This window comes from Octopus bimaculoides, chromosome 11, assembly GCF_001194135.2.
Source record: "Octopus bimaculoides isolate UCB-OBI-ISO-001 chromosome 11, ASM119413v2, whole genome shotgun sequence".
NCBI classification, from domain to species: domain Eukaryota; kingdom Metazoa; phylum Mollusca; class Cephalopoda; order Octopoda; family Octopodidae; genus Octopus; species Octopus bimaculoides.
In genome coordinates, this window is record NC_068991.1 from 42,616,242 (window position 1) to 42,639,417 (window position 23,176).

Consider the following 23,176-nt stretch of genomic DNA (forward strand, 5'->3'; position numbering starts at 1 on the left):
TGTTGGTTTGACATTAACGAAGAACTACCCAAGAACTTCCTGTCATCTTGTATATTGAGCGACGTGGACAGCAACCCAGGCCTTGCAGACGTAAACAACAAAAGCAGTGACGTAGACAACAATGTGTGTTTCGTGAACCACGAGACAGCAACGTTTTCGCAAACTTCGTGACTAAGTTATTAAAACTTATTTCACTTGATTCAGAATTTTACTCTTCACATAAACCACCGTAGGTTACACTCAAGTTCGTGATAGGTGTTGCGAAGAATTCCTTGGTCACTATTCAATCTTGAATAAATTTATTCAGGGAGGTAATATTTATCACCACTTAAATATGGATATGTTATTAAAACAAACTGTACTGCAGTAGATACTATGAGAGAAACTGTCTTCTTCTGCAGTACAATTTGTTCTAACAGAACATCTACGTTTAAGTGGCAATTGCCTTTGTCGCTAATATATTAGTATATTCAATATACGAGCACATAAAAATAGAATAAAATGTCACTGCGACGTATACCTGACACTAAGAACTGCAATGACAGATCACGGTAATACTAAGACTTCTAAAACAACGACAATGGTAAAGTGCAGTCATCAAATGTACTATTCGTGTCATCTCTTTGATATATGAGAAAGCAGAACTAACTCTCGATATCGCAAAAGATTTTGAGAGCAAAACAGAAATGACACGAAACTGACAGTACAAAGTAGTTCATTTTATACTAAGGAAGGCATAGGTGTGCCTGTATAAGAGGTTTGCTCGCCAACCATGAAGTCCATCTGATGTGTATCATCACCATCATCATCATCATTCAACGTCCGTCTCCCATGCTGGCATGGGTCAGACGGTATAACGAGAGTCAGCAAGCCAGAGAACTGCATCAGGTTCCAGTCTGACTCGGCTTGGTTTCTATGACTGAATGCCCTTTCTAACGCCAACCACTTTACAACGTGTGTTGGGTGCTTCTTAACGTGACACCGGCACAGGATTATTGCAGGCCAATCCTCTTCATCATTGGGGGGGGGGGGCAGCCTTAGTACTTTTGTGGTCTTCTTCAGTACAACAAGGCACCACACACATATGCACAGGGTGTGATGGGTAAATTTCCCCAATTTTATATTTTTAATTTTGCGCATGCGCATTGTTTGTTTTTGATTTTCTCGACAACACAATATGGTGGGGTCAGTTGGGCACCGTCTGTAAAAAAACAGCGCCATTACACAATTTACTCTGTCAGAAATTTGAAAACAACATGCTGTAGTGCTTGACATTCACGTCAGAAGCGTCAATACGAACATTTCAGAGTGTTTGGGTGTCAATCTGAGGACATGTACCAAGAGTGATAAAAATCAAACATCCAGTCAACATTGTGGTATTTGGAGTGATCACTTGTGATGGTGACGTTATGCCTCCATTCATCTTCCCACACAACCTCAGACTCAACACAGAGGCCTACATAAAGTGCCTGGAGGAGGTAGTGCTGCCTTGGGTCAAAAGGAAGGCTGCTGGAAGACCCTATGTCTGGCAACAGGACTCTGCACCATGCCACACAAACAGGAGAATCCAGTCATGGCTGTCAGACAATTTCTGCAACCACATCACCCCTAACATCTAGCCACCAAACTCCCCAGATTGCAACCCTCTTAATTATTATGTGTGGGGTACAGTTGAACGAGAGACCAACAAAACTCCTTCTAACATCAAAGATGAATGGAAAGCAAGGATTATGGCAACATTCACCAACTTAAATGAGGAGACCATCCAGAAGAGTTGCAGCAGATTCCGAAGTCATCTGGAGAACATGGTTGAAGCCAATGGTGATTTTATTCAATACATTTCCTCTCAAGATATTTTTATGTAATTTTGGTAAATATATCTGCTAAAACGAGATGTCAGTGTTATTTTCATTTCTGCATAATTTAGATAACAGTTTAATCACTACACCCTGTATATAGATATTTTACTTTTTCAGTCATTTGACTGTGGCCATGCTGTAGCATCACCTTTAGTCGAACAAATCAACCCCAGGACTTATTCTTTGTAAGCCTAGTACTTATTTTATCAGTCTCTTTTGCCGAACCACTAAGTTACTGGGACATAAACACATCAACATCTATATATATATATATATATATATATATATATACATACATACATGTCCTATACCCATATATGCACAAATACATATATGGGTACAGGTTTTAGTTAGCCCAATGCTATAGTAGAAGACACTTGCGCAAGGTGCCATGGATTGGGACTGAACCTAGAACATGTGGTTGGGAAGCAAGCTTCTTACCACGCAGCCACTCCTGCACCTAAAACTGCAAAAACATCATAACTGCCCAATGAATGGGAACATGGAACTCTGAGTAGCAGGATTTTGATGATGGTTTTGCAGCTTTAATAAAAAAAAAAGCACATTACGCTACCTTCTGTATTAAAGAACTATTTTTTTTCACCTTGTTTTGCATTTATGTGCTTACTCATGATATATATATATATATATATGTATATATATATATATATATATATAATTTATAATTATATAATATAATTATATTAAAGGGTGTGGATAAACCCTACCAACACCCTAGAAATAGATACCAAATGTCTCTAGAAACCACGTCTATACTCCTTTAGCACAGGTTGTAAGCAGGCAGATGAAAAAAAAATGAATAAGATTTTTGGGAAAAGGTGGGTAATTGTAGATTGATTTCTGACCTTGCTATCTTCAGAACAATATGTCAAAGTTTCCAGATGCAAATGTTTATACATACCCATACAAACAATATTTTCACGACTGTACACATACAATATGCATTTCCATAAATTTATTGTTTCAAAAAGTTATATGTGACACACATGCAACTGAATTAGTTATATTGATTTCAAATTTTGGCACAAGGCCAGGAATTTTGGGGCAGGGGTTAAGTCAATTACATCAACTCCGTTACTCAATTGGTATTTATTTTATTGACCCCAAAATGATGAAAGGCAAATTCAACCTTAGCAGAATTTGAACTCAGAATGTAGTCAAACAAAATGCTGCTAAGCATTTTGTCCAGTGTACTATTGATTCTGCCAGCTCACTGCCTTCATAAGTGAATTAATTATATTGAAAAACATGCTTTGTAGCATGTATGTGTTATTTAACACTTTATGATGAGTAAGATAGCAAAAATGTGTTACTGTTATATGATGCATGTACATTGTTATTATAAACAGAATGAGGCAGGTAATTGTATAGAAAGATATTTGCATGTATGTAGATATGTATATATGTATATATGTATGTCAGCATTACAACACAAGGTTTATTACTCTTTATCAAGCATGGTATACAAAGTATGTTATGCAAAAAACAGGAAGAATGTAAAAGCACATTTCTTGGAACAAAACAACAGAATTCCTTGTAGAGTCTAAGGTGACTTTATCTGAGGCTTCAATACTCCGATAACCCTAAGTAAAGCTTCTAGAACCTTTTGAAATACAATTTGATGGGAATTTACACAACTTTTCTTTAATGTCTACTACCCCTACTTGTTTACATGCCAGCCAATACTGATTCATCAACAAACATTTATGTAGGCATTCATATCTTATGGTAATATAATTGAGTTTATGGGGTTGGTCATGCCTTTTATGGAAAGATAATTAGGCCATGGTCCTATGCTGGGAATCTGAGTGAGGTGCCTGTAATCTGTCTGAAGTATTGTAACAATATTTTTACTAATCTTAACTTTATCAACAGTTCACTCACTGTGACAAGATAAAATAGATTACTGTTTTATTGTACCATTAATATCATTGCTTATAAAGATTAAAGGAATTAATAAGTCATCTTTATTTTGCCAAGCTGAGATTGCAGAAATAGTAGAGTGTTTGGACCAAAGCCTTGCATTAAACCAGTATCAATACAATGACTAACAGTGATAAACTGAATTCACTTGTTTATACTATTTCTTTCAATACCTTACAAATGGTTTATTTTGCCTGATACTGTAGAATACATTATGATGGGTGAAACCTGGCAGTTTGCTGTGTTTATAAATAGTTTGTAAAATATGTAAAATACTTCACACAAGGACACATATGGAGACACATGTCCACACATATGGAGATGCACATCCATACATACAAACATGGTACATAGTTGCAAAACACACACAAGGAGACAGAGGTGCATACATATACAAACACACGCACACACACACATACATAAAAAATACACAAACAAGGACATGCAAGCACATGAATATGCAGAATACATACATACATATATACATACACACTTGCATACATACATACATACATGCATAGGCACACACACACACTAACCCACACACATGCGCACAAACAAACAAAAAGGAATGCAGTGTAAATAACAGACAGAGTCAAGACTATTGAAAAGGTTACAAGATGCAACGAAAATTTTAGGAAAATAAAAATGAGGAATAAGTGGAAATTTTACCAGTGAGTGTGTTAAATTATAAGGCACAAAAAGAAAATGACTCTCCCCAGACAACAGAATATGCTTCAACATACGAACTCACATAAAGAACCTTGCAAACTAAATCCCACAACGAAATAAATATTGCTTTGTGAAATATTTTCAGAAATGAAGTTTGGTCTGTTGAGATCAAAGCCATTTGGGTTTTCCAGAATTGCTCTGGCTACTTCATTGCCTGACCTTGAATTCATCATTTTAGATGAGTCTGTTGTAAAACATGTTTCTTATATTTTTGATAATTTAGATACAAACACTAATTTACCTATTATTTTACATCTGGATGGTCTCTGAGTAATTAATGCCAGTGATTTAATTGTTAAAATATACATATGAACAATATTGTACTTCTTCATCACTACTTTGACAAGAATGGTGAAGTTTATGCTTCACTTAAGGGAACTAATAAAACTGAAATATATTCAGAATTATCTGCTGCATATTTGCTGAAATGATTAAAATAATATTAGTCATTGAACCAATGTTGTTTTTTCATTTTTATTTTTTTATTCTTTTACTTGTTTCAGTCATTTTGATTGTGGCCATGATGGATCACCACATTGAAGGCTTTTACTTGAAAAATCGACCCCAGGACTTATTTTTAAGTGTAGTACTTATTCTATTGGTCTCTTTTGCTGAACTGCTAAGTTAGGGTGACATAAACACATCAACACTGCTTGTCAAATGGTGATGGAGGGACAAACACAGACACAAAGACACACACATTGATATATACATGTTTATATATGTGTGTATGTGTATAAGCATATACGACAGGCTTCTTTCAGTTCCCTCTACCAAATCCACTCACAAGACTTTGGTCAGCCTAAGGCTATAAAGTTGGTTTGTTTACTTTCTAGTGAGTTTGTTGTTTGGCCAACGAGACTGACAAAATGAGTATTGTCAATTTGACTAAACCCTTCAAGACATGGCCACAATCCAATGATTGAAACAAGTAAAAGACCAAAGATCCAATAGAGGAAGATTTATCTCATTCGATAAATGCCATTTAGTGTTTAGCACTGGTTCTTAATAATCCCTCATATTTAAACTTTCTTTTTTCAATTTAATGTCTATGAGAGGAAATGAATTTTCCTGTATTAGTTTTTTTTCTGTACTCTGATCAATTTTAGCACTCTTGTTCTTTCCATCTATGAGCTGCATCTCCATATGTTACCTAGTTTAAAATGGATAAACTGGGTTGTTGAGAGATATAGGTATGTTATAATGACACCATAGAGCTGCTGACAGGATAGGAACAATAGCCTACCTTTGGCATGTAGACTGACATTCTACAGATTCAGCCAGCTGTAACTCTCATACTAAAAGACACAGATATTGAATGGAATGAAAGTAACTGATACATATCTGTAGTAAATGCACTAGATATTTCTTTTGTAATCTGCTTCTAAACAGACTTCCTGAATCTTTATTCCTATGCTTTTGATTAAGTAGATTTCTCTTAATTTCTATGTGTTGCATTACAATACAATTAACCTACTGAAATTTTACAACTGACTTTTCAATTCTGTCTCTCTCATTTTCTCAATAACCAGTCACTAATCTCTTTACTCTTCCCTGTTCCCTGCTTAATACCCCCATTACCACCCACTTACTATCCCTCATCTCTTCGCTCACATTATCTTGTTCTTCCTATTATAGGGACTACTTTAAGCCCTTAGTCTACAAGTTACACTACAATTCTCACTTTCTTATGTAATACTGGAGTTCAACGGAAAATTGTTTATGAACTTTAAGGGAAATTTAGCTGCTAAATCTTCAGGTCAAGCATTTACATAGAAACTTTTTTGACATTCTATAGAAATTTTCTTCTGCCTAATTGCTTTTAGCAGCACATCAACCCTGACCGAGTAGACCCGTAACCAAAGGCAGTGCAGCTATCAGTTCATCTTTTCAGAATCATGGTTATCTAAGACTATATTACTTAATGTGTCCTTCCATTTTGATGATGGATGTGGTTTTTTAAGGACATTTATCTACTACTTTTACCAGATCAAGCCATCACGCAGAAGCTTTCTTGTTGGTCCATGTAACATTGCATCTTTTAGGTTCTACCGCCGCCAATTGAGTAGCTGATGATGTAGTTCATAGTAAAATAATTTGCATTAAAAAAACCCCAACTATAAAATCTTGCAATTGATTTAAATATCTGAATTTACAGAATCATCTAACTCATTCCTGTAGACAGTTACAAACACGCTAAAAAATATGAAGTAGTAGTAAGAAAATCAAGTTAGAGCTGAACGGCAGAAAGCCTTCAGAGAAGAAAACCTCGCTCATACAAGCATTTTGGCCCTTGAATCCTTGTAAGAATCATCTACTCCATTCCTGTAGACAGTTATAAATAAACACGCTAAAAATATATGAATAACAATAAAAGAAGTTGGCTGGGAGTATTTCGTAACTGTGGTTGAGTTAGTTCCCTTTTCATAGCTCTTCATTGCTGATGAACACTAAAGTAAGAGTTGTGTGCGACGTGTATCTTCATCAGCCAGTTTTAGATAGACCGAGCTCCTGCTGTCATAGGGATGGATGTGCCACCTGGCTTCAGACAGCGTAAGTGTACGTCAATTTCAACAATAATGGGTGTTGTATGCTGTGATTACACCGCTTGTTATAGAATTACATTACGCTTTCAATTTGAAAAAAAAAATTGTTTTGTTTTCTGTTAATTTCAGTTAAGTTACAGCTTCACGTCAATCCATCTGATTTGTGTGTACGTCAAATGCATGCATAGAACACTTTTTTTCCGTTTCCAAGTGTTTGCACAAAACAAGCCTCGAATCTTTTTACTTCTTTGATGGCTTAAAAAAAGTTCGACACACGCATACGTGTGTATATATATGCTTATTTTGTGAAAAGAAAAGAAACAAACAGAAAAGTACATTTTCCTCTTCCTAGTAAAATGTATGCAAATTATGGTTTTCAGAAATACTTGTAAATAAAAAAAAGAATAATGATAATAATAATAGTGTATAACTTAACAAAGCAGCTTTAACTTACATCTAATGTAAAAATATTCTCCATTTTTTTTTTTTTTTTCATTTCTTCAGTTTTGTTCTCATTTTTATTTTGGGTGACGTTTCAACAGTACATAAGTTCCAAAACTGCTGAGTTGGTTAAATAATACTTCTTGAGTTTATCTTTGGAACGTCACTATATAAAGCTATATTGGCATTCTTTCGATATCGAAAGAGTGCCGCTATATTTGTTTTACAAGAATCAATATATATATAAATAATATATAAATATATGCATATATCCATACATATATGTACATACCTATATATATATATATATATATATATATATATATATATATATATATATATATATATATATATATATATATATATATACATATATGGGTACAGGACATCAAAAAACGTTGAACACAATGAGAAGCGAAAACAAATATATATATTTTATTATTATTATTATTATTTTGTATTGGTGCTGATTGTCATCAGACCTCTGATTATGAAGCAGTTATGTTTATTGTTTGTTCACCATCAGGTTGGCCCTGATTAAACATACCTGTAATCAAAGACTTTCCCACGTTGTCTATTTTTATTTTGCTAGTGTGTTGGAAAGATTACACAGTCTTATGTGATCTTTCCCTTTTAAAAAAGTGAGTTGGAATTTTTTACTATTTCTAGCAGATCGAACGACTACATAAATGTTAGTTTGTTGAGTTTATTGTGTTATTCATAACTTGCATTAGTTTTCATCATTTAACTAGCCACAGATTTTGATCAATATTGTGGCATTCTATCGTTTGTGACAATATTCCGCCTGCAAACAAGTCTGTTACTGCAGTAAGGTAAACCGTTATTAATCAGATGCTTGAGAAGAAGACGATCAAGTAAGATCGCTATGCAGGTGTGTCACTGTGTATCTAGGATGTGTAAAAGGACCCCATGATGTAACTTCAGGATTTTACCAATTGGAATCTGCAACTAACATCGATTCATGGAACAGTTTCACACATGTTATGCATGATTCTAAGAACTTCTCTTTTTTTCACAAATCTGAAGCGTCGATGGTAATATGTAGGTGTAACTATAAATTCGCTCACCTCCATATTTTCACAGTTTCTGATAATTTTATGATATATATATATATATATATAGAGAGAGAGAGAGAGAGAGATTTAGTCGGTCCCTTGCGAGCAAGTGATAATTTATCTGTAACAAAAAGAATAATATAATTTTTTTTTCGTAACGTTTCATGTATAAGTTTCTTTCGTTGTTTAACCCCCAAATCCCTGATGAAGCAAACTTATGATCAAAAGATTCCAGCCGTGGCTCACACCCCGTCTGTTTAAATTTGACTGTTATTTCTAGCAGTTAGAGTGACGACATAGAGGCTCTCTCGTTGACTCATTTTATGAGGCGATGCCAAACTGCAGTTGCACCACCAAAATATATGTACATAGTTTGGTGTGAAATATTTGGATTACAGGGGTTTCTTTAATGTTTTGCTAGTACCTTTATTAACCATATCTGCTATTTTTTTAATTGCGTGGAATGTATCGCCCCGTTACACTATAAATAAATAGACAGCTAAATGTTCTCGTCACCCATCACCAACTAGCCACCCTTCTCGCACCTGTCTACGATTCCCATGATAGGTGAAGTTAGACTTAAGTTTCTTCTTGTCTATATTTGTATAGGTTTACTTAGTGTTCAACAACATACGTTATATCTTTTAAACAGCATAACTACAGATGTGTAAACACCTACCAATTTTTTTGTTTGTTTGTTTCCTAATCGAATTACTTATTTCGTGTCAGTGTTTGTGTAATGATTTCTTGAAACATTATTAATTGTTGTGTAAATATTATTGATCAAACGGATTATTAAATTATTCGTGTATTTACGACATATATTTTTGTCGTAGCTGTGGTGTTAAGTAATCCTGAGTTGGCTTTGATCCATTTAGTCGATGTCACTGAGGTAGATTTATCAAAGTGTTCGATTATCTTCAGATATTAAATAATTCCTTCATTAAGATTTAAGAGTACGTGGTGAAAGTTGTGACTACTGCATTGAATAGGTCGAGGGAATTACACATACACAAACACACCCTCTCTTCCGGTTTGTGTTAGGGTTCTTATTTTAAATTTTTGCTGGTTAATTTGTTTAGTAACTAGGAGCAATTTATAGATTTTATTGCCTTTACAAAAACGATAATGTTTCTTGACGAACTACGATAAAGTAATTAAATTGATTCCTCTAATAATAATTCTGGTTAATGTCTGCTATAGGCACATGGCCAGAAATTTTCTAGGGGAGGAGGCTAGTCGATTACATCGACTCCAGCGACCTCGGTGGAATTTGAACTTAGAGCGTAGAGACAGACGAAATGCCGCTAAGCGTTTTGTCCGGTGTGCTAACGATTCTGCCAGTTCACCGCTTTTACAATAATAGTAATATTGTTTGTAATTTTCGTACAAGGCTAGCAATTTTGAAGGAGGGTGTTAGTTGGTAACATTGACTCCAGTACTTAACTGGCACTTAAGCCCCCCCCCCCCGGACGGATGAAAAGCAAAGTTGACCTCAGTGCAATTTGATCTTAAAACGTAAAGAAGCACACTCTTCTTCCTCCTGGCAAATTAGTGAACTTCTGGTACCAACAATTTGGCACATACAGACCATCGCTAGTTTCCTTGGACTCTACTGCTTCACTTTGATATTTTTCAAATAGTTGAACTGTATTAAAACTTAATAACAGTTTAGATAACTGTAAAGTAGTGGTAGGTTTTACAGACCATAGAAAGCCAAGCTTTTTTTACAATTAGTATAGTATGACTGCCTTAGACAGTCATAACCACTGCTTTGTGTATCTAAAATCCTTTCGCTCTCTATTTAGGTACCAGTCCCCAGAGACATGCATCCCATTTCCTAAACACCATATTTAACATTTCATTCAGATCTTATTAGTTCAAATGATCAGTATTTTAACACTAACTTCATTCATAACTTGAATTATACCTATCTGCCATTGGAGGATCTAAAAAACAGTTTATAGCGATTGTACATTTTCCCCTGATCAAATAGTGTAATTTTGGTAATTCTAGCCTCTCAGTATTCATAATTTTAATGAATTAATAATCATTCTTCCTTTGTTCTATTATGAATTTTATAAATTTCCTGTTTCTTGTTTATATTTTTTCTTTCTTTTATTGTTTAGTTATTTTAGAAATCTAAATCTTAGAAAAAAATGTGTGTTATTGGATTTAAATCATTCTACATTGTCAGTGACCAACATCATATTGTTTGCACTTAACACTGAAGTTGCATCTACCCATAGCCATATACTTATTCTTACTATTCTCATTGTTTAACTACCAGACGTTTTCTACCCTATAACATATTGTCACCCATCTTCGAACTGTATTGTTTAGCCATTTAGGCCCAGCATGCTAAGAATCAACTTCACTACTAATTATTATACATTCTCTTGACTTGAGTACCTTCCACCAAATAAATTATAATATTTTGTAGTGTCATTCATTCATAGCACATGTTTGTACATGTGCAGCTGTATCTTCTTGATTCAACTGTACTCAGTTTTCAGACAAGTTGACATTACACATGTACGAGAATTCACTGTCTCTGTAGATTTTCTGTATTCATTGTCTCATGTTCCAATACCTGCACCATGCTTCTAACACACTTTTCATTCAGTCTCTTTTGGCATTAAGAGAAGAACCCTTTGTTGCCACCTTTTTCTTACATTCCCATATTTTCACTACATCTAATATTTATATGATCACGTTTTTGGACTTCATTTCATAACCTGCCAAAGATTCCACTTTGTGTTTCATGTACCCATTGTTGGTACTAAGCATTCATACATCTTACATATCGAGCCAGACCACTTCTCAAATAATTTTTGGATTTTGTGTTCCCTACTACTATTTACTACATTACCAGCATTTTTTAAAATATGGGTTACATTTTAAACTTTCTTTTACCGTAATTGTTTCCATGTAAATGTGTGTGCACACATACACAGTTACAGGAATACACACACACACACACGTATATATGTATAAAACAATGAAGGCAGCTATATGCAATATAAAACCAGAAAGGAAAAATTCAGTCGTCACTAGCTGTGACTGAGGGGGCTGGGTGGCAGCACCTGCATTGCTAGGAATAAGAGTTAAAAACCCTTAGAGCTGCAACAAAGTACATTTTCGTCTCTAAGGGTTTTTAGCTCTTATTTATAGTTTGTGAAGACCTGTTGAACTGAGTGAAATTGTAGTCATGACCGATACCAGTGCCGCCTGACTGGAACCCGTGGCAGTGGCTCGTAGAAAGCACCATTTGAGCATGGCCAACGACAGTGTTACCTGGCTGGCTCCCATGCCGGTGGCCCATAAAAGCACCCACTACACTCTTGAAGTGGTTGGTGTTAGGAAGGGCATCCAGCTGTAGAAACTTTGCCAAATCAGATTGGAGCCTGGTACAGCCTTCTGGCTCGCCAGTCCTCAGTCAAACCGTCCAACCCATGCCAGCATGGAAAGCGGACGTTAAACGACGATGATGATGATGATGATTTGTAATCAGTAACAAACCTTTTCAGGTTTGAAACTTTCTAGGCAGACTCTGCGATGAGAACTAAGTAATGAGTATAAAGAACATTCAATCCTGAAATTCTGTATTGTTTTTTTTTTTTTAAACATGGTTTTGTGTGTCTAAAATCCTTTCTATCTTTATTTAGATACCAGTTCCTATAGACATACATCTCATTCTCTAAACTCTACATTTAACATTTTATTATTCAGATCTTCATTCTCAGAACTGTGGCTCTCTAAGATTCCTTTGCCGTAGATGTTTTTTCATCACTCATTAATTCAAACGATCATTAACAACACTAACTTCATTGAATTGTGCATAAATTCTAACAACTCTATATGACTGCAAATGATACAACTAGGGTACACTAAGTGTTTCATTTATCTAGGAAATATTATCAGTTAATCTGGCAAAAAAGGACATTCAAGCAATGCTTACTAAAGTTCATTTACTTCAGTTGATGTTGCAGTCTAGACAATACAGTTTTAAAACTATTTATAACTATTTATTACTTCAGCTGTTATTAGTAACAGACCCTTTCAGATTTTAAGCTTTCTTTGTTTCTCTTTGGCAGACTCTGCAATGAGAACCAAGTATATAAAAATTTCTAAGAATATTCAGTCCTGAATTTCTGTATTGTTTAAAGAACTATTATGAATATGAGAAGCTTAGAACAGGACCCTGGTAATGACTGACCATTGCTTTTAAATTCTTTCTGGAACTAGCTACAAGTTCTGAACTTTGCTCTACATCCTGAGTGTATTTGCTTTAAGTTTACTATTGCTCTCTCATCTATTTTCATAACTTGATTCATCAACAACTATTGCTGATAGAACCTGCAGATTTTCTTGTCTTCTCTGTGCTTAATTGCTTTATTAACTATGTTTCAACTAACTTATATAGCTTCCATTTCTGTTTGTCCTGCTTTGTGTAGGCTTCCACCATCCTACTTGTATTCTTCATTCAATAAAATATTTTCTCTTCACTGAGGCCACAAGAAGCAATTGACATTAGAACCAAACAAACAGAAAAACTAGACAGCATTGTCTTGTATTTCAACATCAGTTGATAACACCAAATGCACATGAATGTAACTCCTAGCTATCTCATACAACACTTCGATAATGTTTACTTGGCACATAAGCACAATTATTTTGAGACGCACTGCACTGTCATAATGGAGAGAAAAATAATGAAACTTGATTCTAAGCTACTACAAACATATGTTCTATATGGATCTGCACCATCTCTGCTTCTAGACCTCTCCTCCTCAACTCTTAATTACAATAATCTTCACTGTCAACCTATTATCACTATACCAATAAACTAAATTGACCATGTGCAGATTGCTGTACTGTACTTCATACAACAACTCATTGCAGTGTTCTGATTTGGAAGATTGCTCCTGGACATCAAATCAACTACCTTAGCTCTTTAGCATTCAGCTTATTCTTGTCAAAAGTAATACGTATTTATTCACATTGTTTTGAATTAATCATGCATTGTCTTATAGCTTTCAAATTTTTATGAGGTACCTGTTAATTTTTAGAATGATATTGTAGGGTAAGTGTGAGGGGCCAAATCTGGCCAGTTTGAACATAAAACAGGTAGAATATTTTAGCCAGATATGGCTGGTTTAAATGCTAAAGGGTTAATACCAGTGTGCTGCTCCAGCAAAACTACCTGGAATTATTAAAAAGCAGTAACGCAACGACAAAAACTCTTATATATAACATTTTAATAAGAAATAATGTTTATCCTCACATCAAATGGCTGTTCAATGTTACTACCGTAACAGGCAAATCCTTCACTGGCTGGTTACCAGTGCAACCTGCACTTTGTTTCTATTGCAAGTAGGGGAGTGAACCATCCTGTTGGGTACTCACAACTGAAGACAGGCATAAGTAGCCCAAAACCGTTCAGTCTCATGATCCTGTCATCTGCTAGAGGATGGAAGGGGTTCGCTTCCCTGCTTGCAGTATATGCAGGGTGCACCAGTAACCAACTGGCGGAGGATCTGCCTGGGGTTAAAATGATAGTAACATCGAACAACCATACTAATATGGCAATAAACATTACTTCTTAGTGTAGTTACTACTTTCATCTCTTATTGAGCTTTTCTAACTAGCTACTTTGCTTATTTTAATAACACTTTTCACTAATACCGTCATTTCACCACCTGCTACTGCGTTGGATTAAACTGATTATTATTGTAATATATATGCACTTATTTATGTTTGGTTCTTTCTCCAGACTAGATTATCTTTTAAAACTCATCATGTTGTTCTTATTGCTAATTACCTATACCTCTACAGGATTAATACTGTGTATATATATGAGTGTTTATATATATAAATATATATATATAGGCATAGGAGTGGCAGCATGTTAAGAAGCTTGCTTTCCAGCCACATGGTTCTGGGTTCAGTTCCACTGCGTGGCACCTTGGGCAAGTGTCTTCCACTATAGCCTCAGGCTGACCGAAGCCTTGTGAGTGGATTTGGTAGACGAAAACTGAAAGAAGCCCATCATATATATATATATATATATATGTGTGTGTATTTGTCCCCCCACCATCGCTTGACACTGATGTTGGTGTGTTTACGTTCCCGTAGCTTAGCGGTTTGGCAAAAGAGACCAATAGAATAAGTACTAGGCTTACAAAGAACAAGCCTTGGAGTCGATTTGGTCGATTAAAGGTGGTGCTCCAGCATGCCGCAGTCAAATGACTGAAACAAGTGAAAGAATGAAAGAATATATATATAGTTGTTGTTAATGATCACACAACATTCAAAATGGTTATAGGGAAGACTTCTCTAGGTAACAATCTTTCCAGATATTCTACATGACCTCAAGGTCTTCTAGATGGCCTCTCCATCTGTGTAGATTTTTGAGAGACTTCCTAAAGTTTATGGAATTAAAAGCACAATGCATCATTCCACTCAATGCACCATGTGATGATGATACTCAGTACAGAGATCTAATCTATGCATTTCTACCTTTTCTCAGTTTATTGTTGATTTCATCCATTGGAGAAGGTCTTGGCAAAAAATCTCAGAATGAATATTTGTGTGATCCTATGCCAGTTATGGCAATTCTGTAAAATTGCTTTCCTTGGAAAAAGCCCAGTCATTTTGAAAGGAGATTGCTTTCAAAGTTGCTGCTGTAGGGCATCTCTGTGAGGATGAAATCAATCCTGATGCCTTACTACTCTTTATGGCTTAGCTGGCTTCCTTAATCTCAATTGCTGTTGGGGTAATAGTCAATGTTAGGAGCATCTTCTGTTGATTGAGAGTTGGTTAGCTTGTCTGGTAGAAGAGTTTAGCACTTTCTGGAAGTGTCGGACCCATCTTGATGTTTGTTCTTATTCAGTTGTTATAATGGTGTCATCTTTGTTTCTGACTGACTGGTGTTGCTGCTACAACACTGTTTGTTGATCTTATAAACAGTAGTCTTTTCTCTCCTGGCTGCAGCTTCACATAACATAAAAAGATCACTTCACATAACATAACATAAAAGATCACATAACATAAAAAGATCACTTTTCTGGTATTCCTTTTGACCTCTTTGTCCTCGGACTTTTAGGGTAGTTGGACCTGCTCCCAGACCCTCAATAACTTCATTCCCAACATCTTTTAGCAACTCCTTATTCCTATTACCTTATCAATATCCAAGATATTGGTTACTGCTTCAAGTCAAATTTTCTTCATCTAATTCCACTTGATGTTAATTAGGCTATTGTTCTCAATTGTATCAGCAACAACACAGATTTCCAGAATAAACTATTGTTTGTCGTTAGGATGATTAAGTTTGGTGTTGCCAAGTTGTTTTTGTTGCTAACCCTGTTTCTTCACTTTGCAAATTTTCAATCTCACTGTAGCAGTTATCAAGTGGTTGTCACTAAATACATTGACCCTGGGAAAAGCTCTTTCACTATCCGTGGCTGTCACCAATTTCCATAGGCATGATCTGGTTCAGTGAGCTACTATCTGGTGACCTCCGTGTGAACTTAGAAATATTCTTGTGAGGAAAGATAGTACCTTCTGATGAAACAGTTATTGTTCAAGTTTCATCCACCAAGACTTCACTGTCATTGTTTCATCACACCAAAAATTCACTTGGCATCATGAACAATGCCAAGTTGATCACTGCCATCATTCATCACTCTAAGATGTTCACTGTTATTGATTGCATCAAGATTTCACTATTATTCATCATACCAAGATATTCACATATCCTTCTCAAATATCAGAACTTGCTGTGTCGGCTATCAACTTTTATATTGACATTTTGTGTGTACAGGAACACCATCTCATCATGGACTCAATAACAACTGGACTTTTGTGTCTGTGTCTGTATGGAAAAATTCTATTAATAGCACCATTGGCGGTGTGGATTATTACTCAGCCCACATTCCCTAAAATCACTAAACAGCATTGAGAAAATAACATCTAGAATAATAGTTACCAATTTCAATGGTAACCCTTCTACTGTCACCTGCTGCTACAGCCCAACAAATGTCAGCAATGAACAAGAGGTCATAGATTTTTACAATGATTTATTGTCTCTTGTACAATCTATACCAAGACACAACATCCTCATCATTGGCAGAGATATGAATGCACAATTAGGCCATGACAATCCCCATCATAAGTACTTGTTCCATCAAACTGAAATGGAGAATACTTAGAGCACTTCTTGGTAGGAAACAAACTTCAGTGCCTGAACACTTATTTTCTGAAGAGACTGGGAAAGAAGTGGACCCATACTTCCTCAAATGGATTCAAACCTTATCATGAACAAAACGTGGATTAACAGCTGCCACAACTGTGAAGCATACAATACTTTCTTTGGTGTATCATCTGACCATCAAGTGATAACACCTAAGCTTCAGGTAAGCCTCTGAGCAAACAAGATAAAAGGAACCTCAAGACCACCCTACAACTGGGGACTATTCTGACGTACAATGAGAGAGTCCGAAATGATTTCACAATCAAACTCAGATATCGCTTTGATGTGTTACAAGGTGCCAATGTAGATTACACACCAAAACACAACATATTTCAACTTGTCCAAGCTCATTATGAGGCTGCTGAAAAATGTATCCCTTTGAGACCAAAAGTGAAATGAAGAGCCCCCTGGGGAAAGTGACAGAGTGCTTGCAAAAAGAATTAACATAAAGGAAATAATCAAGCAGTACAACAGGAATTCTACAAGAAGAAACTTAAATAGAAAAACAAAGGCACTGAAAGAATTTAATGTATTATATCAGATGGAACAGCAAAAATACATTCAAAGCCAAATCAACAAAATCAAAAATGCAGCAGACAATAAACAATCTTCCTTGGCATGGCAGAGAGTAAATGAAGTGAGTGGTCAGAAGAAATCCTCCAAAGTGAAGTTGAAGGCCTCTAGCCTACAGAAGAGACTGAGTAAGTGGAAAGACCATTTTCAAAACCTTCTTGAGAAATCACTGAATACATCAAACCTGCAGATCCATTGTATTTTTGAGGAGGTCCTGGATATCAAGCAGGGATCCTTCTCGATAGAGCTTGAAGTCATATTGAGGAAGACCAAAAACCTGCAGGATTGGATGACATCTCCCCCTGAAGTCTGGAAAACCGACAATTTCAATGGCATTCTTCTCAAATCGTGCAACTCAGTATATCATCAATGTACAGAAATCATAGTTCAGCACTGAATACACTTGTTTTATGATAGGGTTTACTCATTGAGGAGCTTACGGAGCTAGTGTTTTATTGGCATGGTGATATTTAAGACATTACATTTAATACTTTCTGCTTTATTTTATTTGACAACATATTTGTTGATTTGGGAAATAAGAAGTTGCTACTATGGAAAGCAGTCAGTTGTTAATTAAAAAAGAATGTCTCTCATCATAATTTAATGTCTGTTTTCCATGCTGGTTTAGGTTGAAAGATTTGACAGGACCCAGTGAGCCACAGAGGTGTGCCGAGTGGAAATTTGTTTTCAATACTTGTTTTTAAACTATCTCTTGAGGGCTTCCATATGTTTTAATTACATTACTAAAATATTATTATAGTTGTTTACTATAATATTATTTGACAAGAGGTCAGCAAATACAACACTATTAGCTGATAGCCAATTAAAGTTTTACATCTTTATGTTTAAATACTGTGGGGACAATATTTTCATTTCTGTTCATGTTGGTGATGGAGAAATCATTAGATAGTGCTGATAATATTCTAAGGTTGAGCTATATGCATCTATTCCTTTCCTTTACAGAATTTGACCTTTTGACTCCTGAATCCCACTCTCCCATTTACCATAAATAACTTCTAGATATTTCTTAACAACTGAAATTCAATTTATTGTTATGCAAAGTGTAAGAGTGCATCTTGCTTTGATTCCTTTCAGTTTGCAGTTTGTCCTTTTGAAGGTTTTGTAATGACAAGTTCAATTTGAGAAAAACTTTTGGTTTCAGTAATTACCATTATTAGTTCATGGAAACTTATAACGAACCATACTGAGAACAGTTGAATTCATATAGTGACTTCTGCAAATGACAAATGACAGAGCAAAAGCAATTAAACAAGTCCTGATTAACAGCACTTGTTACTAATTGTTCTGACTATGGAATTTGTGGGCTGACAAGGTAAACCCTGAAATTCAAAGTTTTTCTCAAAAACAGCTAGCTATCACGGTTTTACAGAAGTGCCTAATATTTTATTTATTTCTCCCATTTCATGATCATTTGATTCTTTCTTGATGTGACATCCAGGTGAGCATTGCTTTTAGTCTTCCTAATAATTCTCTTGACCCCTGCTGCATGTAATACTAAAACCAAAATGGGAGCCTGTTATTTGAAAATGTCAAGTGGTGGTGGTGGTGGTGCTCAGTAACATTTGATTATAATTTCTTTCTTTTTAATGCAAGATATTTCTTCTTCATTGCAACTTATGTTGGAATTAACAAGGATTATCTTGTTTTTTTGTTTTTCTATATTTGTTATAAATAAATTTTCGGTACTTATTTATATATTGTTTTATTTCAGGTCCTTGAATAAGAGACTTGAATTTTTGCTCATAATTAAGACATTATTTACCATTCTTATTACTGTTTCTGTTTTAGTTCTGGTCAAGTGAGACATGTAATTCAAAAATAACTTAGAAAACCCTGGTGATGAATGCTGTATGGAGTTAGTTGAATTAGCAAAGCAGATATTGTCTGAAATTGGGATAAATAAGCTTTATTATATTAAGGAATTATTAATGACAATTAATTATCATTAACAATACTCTGAATTAGTCAACAATCATAAACTCACCTCTCAGACTTATTCTAAGAATTTTTTTTATCATCTATTGCACCGACCTTCATATGGTTGCTTTGAGAAGCATGATAGTTAAGATACTGACTTGTAATTCTTGATACTGAGGTCAAAACTCAAACATTACAAAAGTCTTTGTCACTAGACTTATTACTCTGCTTAATTTGGCTTTAATCCTTTAGTATTCAACTCACTCTGTCAAATGTATTTATTCACACTGTTTTGAATTAATTATACATTGTTGTAGCTTTGATATGTTGATGTGATTGTTTATTTTTAGAATGACATTGTAATGTAAGAAAGATGGGTAACATCTGGCCAGTTTGAACATAAAAAAAGAGAAAATGTATGGGCCTAATATGGGTAGCTTAAATGCTAAAGAGTTAATACTAAAGATAGAAGCTGGTCCCTATATTGTAGTTGAGTTGTTGGCATTAAGTAACTACAACTGCTCCTATACTGCATATGTTTACATGTTTGCATTTCAAAGTAGCCATCTGGTTCTTGTAGAGTAAATGTAGTGCTGACTGAAAGACCAAATTTTTTATCTTCTTTCATAGATACTGCATTATATCCTTGGAAAAACCTTCTGTTCTCAGCTCATGAATATGCAACATGGTGAGGATCCATTTATCAAGCTACAATAGGAAGTTCTTCATAATTTTCTAAGTTTACAGTGCTGAACTAAAATTCTCATAGTGATAGCTTGTTGAGTGATGAACTCCATGAAGCTGGTTTGATCTAAATATACTACATAAAGAGAGATTCTTTAGACATCAACCTATGCTGTTGAATTGGGGAAGAAAACCATGTATGTGTTGTCTAAAGAACAGTAAACAAACTGTGAAATGGTCCATTAGGAGATTACTTCTTTCTTTTCCTCTACACATCAATAACATAGAATACTTTTACATTTTTATCTAACCCATAGCAAAATTTTGTAATGTTTAAATTTATTTCAGTTCTTCTGATTTACACTGTGTTGTGTATAAAATAGAAATAGAAATCGCTCAATGGTTCAATAGGTAAAAGCTATTCTTGGAGAATAGCCTTTTCTTGTTCTGATTATGTAGACTATGTCACATCAAGGGCTGGTAAAAGGATTTGAGATGCTTAGGCTGGTCACTATCAAGTTCTGTGGAATCATTAGCATTTTTCCAATAGCCAGCTGTTAGTCATGAATATTTAGTATTTTGAAATCTATGATCTTGGTACTTACAGTGGTAAGCAAGTTTTATGAGGGGATGACTATTTTGTTAGTCAATTTGAGTGACATCATAAAAATTCTTTACTTTTAGTTCCCTTGGTTTTAATGTTGAATGTACTGTGCATCTATTTTGTTATATATATATATAATAAGAATGATGTAGATAACCTAGAAAGTTTGAAGAAAACATTGAATATTAATTTCATTTGGAGATGGACAAAATTGAACTTTTCTTTTTAAACTTGTCTGTGGAATATTGTTCAAACATATTTTTATGTACAATATTATTATCATTATTATTATTATTGATGATGATGATTATTATTATTAAGGTGGTGAGATGGCAGAATCGTTAGCACACTGGACGTAATGCTTAGTGACATTTCGTCTGTCTTTACATTCTGAGTTCAAATTCCACCAAGGTTGACTTTACCTTTCATCCTTTTTGGGAGATCAATAAAACAATTATCAGTTGAGCACTGGGGTTGAGGTAATTGAGAGCTTCCACCTCTAGTTTTTGGCCTTATACCAAAATTTAAAATGATATTATTATTATTATCATCAAGGTAGCAAGATGGCAGAGTCATTAGTGCATCGGACAAATACTTAGCAGTATTTCTTTCAGTGTTATACTTTAAATTCAAATTCCACTGAGGTCAGCTTTACCTTTTGTGCTATTGAGATTGATAAAATAAGTACCAGTTGATCTCTGGGGTCAATGTAGTCGACTTACCGACTCCCCCAAAATTACTGCTTGTGTGCCAAAATTTGAACCATTATTATTATTATTGAGTGTGAGAGCAGTGCATGTCATCAAAGTGACACTGGGGAACAAATATATGAACCCCAATATACCCATGATAACTACTGGTCTGAAAAAGGGTACAATAGGCAGATGCATAATAACCATATGTGTGCGACATGGTGACCTCATATCAAGATAAACAGCTCATGGCTTGCAGGTGGAGTCCAGTTAGAATTTTCTTGAGGTCATTTAGCCCATCCTGCTCAAAAGGTCCTTAAATAAGGGTTGTTTAAGGATGATGAATGAAACACCCATGTTTCCAGGGATGAATTATTGAAACCCTAAAGAATCTCTTTCAACACATGACTGATGCTCCCCCACTACTCCTGCTCATGATCAGAGATACACATATTATCAGCCACTATGGGACATGCTTAAATGGTTATAGTCAAGCAAATCTGTGGTATTGAACTGAATATTTGCTGTAGCCCATCCTTTATACCAAGAGAAAACCTGTACAAGTTAGCACTTTCAATCAGTTAAGATCAAAATCCGAGAGAGCCACTGCCTGGTATTATTATTATTATTATTGGGACAGTGAGCTAGTAGAATTGTTAACCTGTCGTACAAAATGCTTCACAGCATTTCTTCTAGCTTTAGGTTCTGTGTTCAAATTCTGCTGAGGTTGACTTTGCCTTTCATTCTTTTGCAGTGGATAAAATAAGTACCAGTTGAGTACAGGAATTCATATAATTGGCTAGCCCCCTCCCTTAAGAAAAATTTTGGGCCTTGTGTGTATTGTAGAAAGAATTATTATTATTGAGTGAGAGAGCAGCGCATGCCATCAAAGTAATACTGGGGTAAAATATACGAAGCCCAGTATACCCATCATGACTACCCATCTGATAAGAGTACACCAGACACATGCATCAAAACCATATGTGTGTGACTTGGTGATCTCGTATCAAGATTAACAGTGCATGACCTTGCAGATGGGGCCCAGTTAGAATTTTCTTCAAGTCGAGTAGCCCATCCCACTCAAAAGGTCCCTGAATAAGGGTTTAAGGATATTGAATGAAACACACCTGTTTCCAGAGATGAATTATTCAAACCAAAGAATTTCTCTCAACACATGGCTATGATCCGCCCCCACTACTTCTGCTCCTGATCAGTGATGCACATATTGTCTGCCACTAAGGGACATGCTCAACTGGTTATGGTCAAACAACTGACAAGCAAATCTATGGTACTGAGCAGAATATTTGCTGTAGCCCATCTTTTACACTAAGACAAATGATATACATGATAACACTCCCCGTCAGTTAAGATGAGAAGGCATGAAAGCCACTGCCTGGTACTGCGTCAGGGCATTTTTTATTATTATTATTATTTTCTCTTTTGATTAACCTTAGGAATTGGGTTTTCTTTTATCTTTTCATCTATGTACCTATTATTATTATTTTCCCTTTCTATTAACCTTAGAAATTGTGTTTCTTTTGGGCTTTCTTTTATCTTTTCATCTATGTACCTATTATTATTATTTTCCCTTTCTATTAACCTTAGAAATTGGGTTTCTTTTGGGCTTTCTTTTATCTTTTCATCAATGTACCGTATTCATTTAATTATGAACAATGGTCAGGTATTCATTTTTCTGTGATAAATAAAATGTTTTATGACATAAATTATCAAACATTTTGATGCTGAGCAATCTAAACTATATTATTTTTGATTAAAAAGTGAAATTATAGAATAAATAATAAAATCAATACTTTCTATCAGAAAGTATTGACT

General features: G+C 35.1%; 1 protein-coding gene across 3 annotated transcripts in view; it reads left to right on the forward strand.

Annotated features, from left to right (window-relative positions):
• The first annotated feature begins 6,962 nt into the window (after window positions 1–6,962).
• The window catches only part of LOC106881158 (protein YIF1B), a 53,781-nt gene continuing 37,567 nt past the window's right edge, over window positions 6,963–23,176 (forward strand). The window contains exon 1 of one of the 3 annotated variants that reach the window (XM_014931448.2): window positions 6,963–7,088. In XM_014931448.2, coding sequence (XP_014786934.1) covers window positions 7,061–7,088 — 28 coding nt within the window. In that variant the 5' untranslated portion in view covers window positions 6,963–7,060. Of the gene's footprint in view, window positions 7,095–12,716; window positions 12,806–23,176 lie in introns of those variants that run through there. The other 2 variants (XM_014931447.2, XM_052971759.1) reach the window with 2 other exon arrangements.